Raw genomic sequence first — 2,011 nt, forward strand, 5'->3', positions numbered from 1 at the left:
TAATGAGCTGAACGTTTTGATATATGAACGGTTGAAATAGCTGAAAAATTGTGGAAGGAGATAGGTGCCGAAAAACGTACGGAATAGTGAAAGAATAATAAAGAGAAACAGGAAAACAATGGTGTGAATGCTATAAAGCATTCACACAATAATTGTGGATCCCATCATTACAAGTACACCTACAGCTGAATAACTCCTAGAGTCAACCCTGTTCAAGATGGCCGTCACTCTACATTAACCTTAGCAAACACAAAAAAAACGGTTGTAACGTAGAAAATGTTGCAGATGTGGAGCTAAACTTTGGTGTGGTAGTAGCTGAGAGGTATCTGATCCCTAACACATACTCTGAGAGCAAACTGAGCAGGCAAGATCTGTTTTTAAAACTTTACTATTAGTTATTGGACTCAACTCTGTCTGTCTGTTAGCAAAAAATCTCATGAACCACTGCAAGGATATTAATGCGACACTGAGAAAGTAAACATTGGATGTATGTCTACAGCTGAATCATAATTAAAAAAACAACACCACATGAACATTACATGTGGAATGCTGATTTTCACTTTTCACATGTGAAACCCATGTTCTACACATGTTTCCTGTGTGATTTTGGAACCTTTTTGCCATGTTTATGTGGTTCCATGTTTTCCCACATGGAACCACATGTGAGAAACATGTTTAACTAGAAGGCCACAGAGTCTCTGTCCTCTTGGAATTCTTTAAAAAAAAAAACTGAATCCAGATTGTGATCACCACCAAAATCTAATCACTTGCTCCTTGTAGTGTGTTTGACGTTTCCTGAAAATATCATGAAAATACATTCATAATTTTTGACTAATGACAAATAAACAAACACTTAACAACAAAAACATAACCTCCTTGACAGAGGTAATGTAGTTTTTCCATAGGGGCGGTGGCCACCATAGCTAACTAATGGTAACGTTCACAAGAACGGCTATAATATGAACACACACACATACACTCACAAAAACATTATTGTCATTTCACTTTGCGATAATAAAAATACTCACTGTCCACCGAACAGCTGCATGCCCAGCAGAGCGAAGACAACAATGAAGAGGAAGAGCAGGAACAGCAGACTGATAATAGACTTCATTGAGTTGAGCAGTGATACTACCAGGTTCCTCAAAGAGTTCCAGTACCTACAAGCACATGAATACATCACAAGTATTCAGTTGAACCTTGGCTCCAAACACACACACACACACACACACACACACACAGGCTACTCTGCTGACTCACTTGGTGACTTTGAAGATCCGGAGGAGTCTTAGTGCTCGAAGGACACTGATCCCAAATGAGGCACCAGGTTTCATTGCAGCCCAGATCACCTCAAAAATACTGCCAATAATCACCTGTAGACAGAGTCTCATTAGTGCTGCAGGTCTGCATATTTGTGGGATTTTGAGCAGACCCACTCACCCCAAAGTCAAAACAGTTGAAAGAGGAGTGAAAATAATTCTGGGGTCCGAGGCCATACATTTTCATGGACATCTCAACCAGGAACAAGCCCAGGAATACAAATTCAGCCAGATCTATCCAGGGAAGACAAGAAATGACAGATTATTTCAACACTTAATTCAAAAGCTGGTCTGGTCTATTGTATCTAACAAGACTGATCACAAAAAAGGTACAGAAGTGGTCAACTGTTTACAAAAACTGGATTTCTTATTTTTCAGAAAAGGGATGACTAAAGAAATCAAAAGTCTTGCAACACAATATGACAATGATAGAAAAATTTTGTATTATTTTTATTTTAATTTACTAAAATTATTTATTATTACAATGAACTTGTGACCTGTCCAGGTATGCCCTGTCTCTGGCAGTGACTGCCCCGCAACATGGATGGATTGTCGGATGGATGGACGGACGGACGGACGGACGGACGGACGGACGGACGGACGGACGGACGGACGGATGGATGGATGGATGGATGGATGGATGGATGGATGGATGGATGGACGAATGGATGGATGGATGGATGGATGGATAG

The 2,011-nt window shown here is 40.1% G+C and overlaps 1 protein-coding gene across 9 annotated transcripts in view; it reads right to left on the bottom strand.

Annotated features, from left to right (window-relative positions):
- The window catches only part of cacna1ba (calcium channel, voltage-dependent, N type, alpha 1B subunit, a), a 168,826-nt gene that overhangs the window by 76,759 nt on the left and 90,056 nt on the right, over positions 1-2,011 (bottom strand). For all 9 annotated transcript variants that reach the window (XM_017432700.3, XM_037976826.1, XM_037976825.1 and 6 more), the window contains exons 12-14: positions 1,441-1,553; positions 1,261-1,373; positions 1,029-1,160 (exon numbers count right to left, since the gene is read on the bottom strand). In XM_017432700.3, coding sequence (XP_017288189.1) covers positions 1,029-1,160; positions 1,261-1,373; positions 1,441-1,553 — 358 coding nt within the window. The remainder of the gene's footprint in view (positions 1-1,028; positions 1,161-1,260; positions 1,374-1,440; positions 1,554-2,011) is intronic.

The sequence above is a fragment of the Kryptolebias marmoratus genome, linkage group LG1 (assembly GCF_001649575.2).
Source record: "Kryptolebias marmoratus isolate JLee-2015 linkage group LG1, ASM164957v2, whole genome shotgun sequence".
In the NCBI taxonomy this organism is placed as follows: Eukaryota; Metazoa; Chordata; class Actinopteri; order Cyprinodontiformes; family Rivulidae; genus Kryptolebias; species Kryptolebias marmoratus.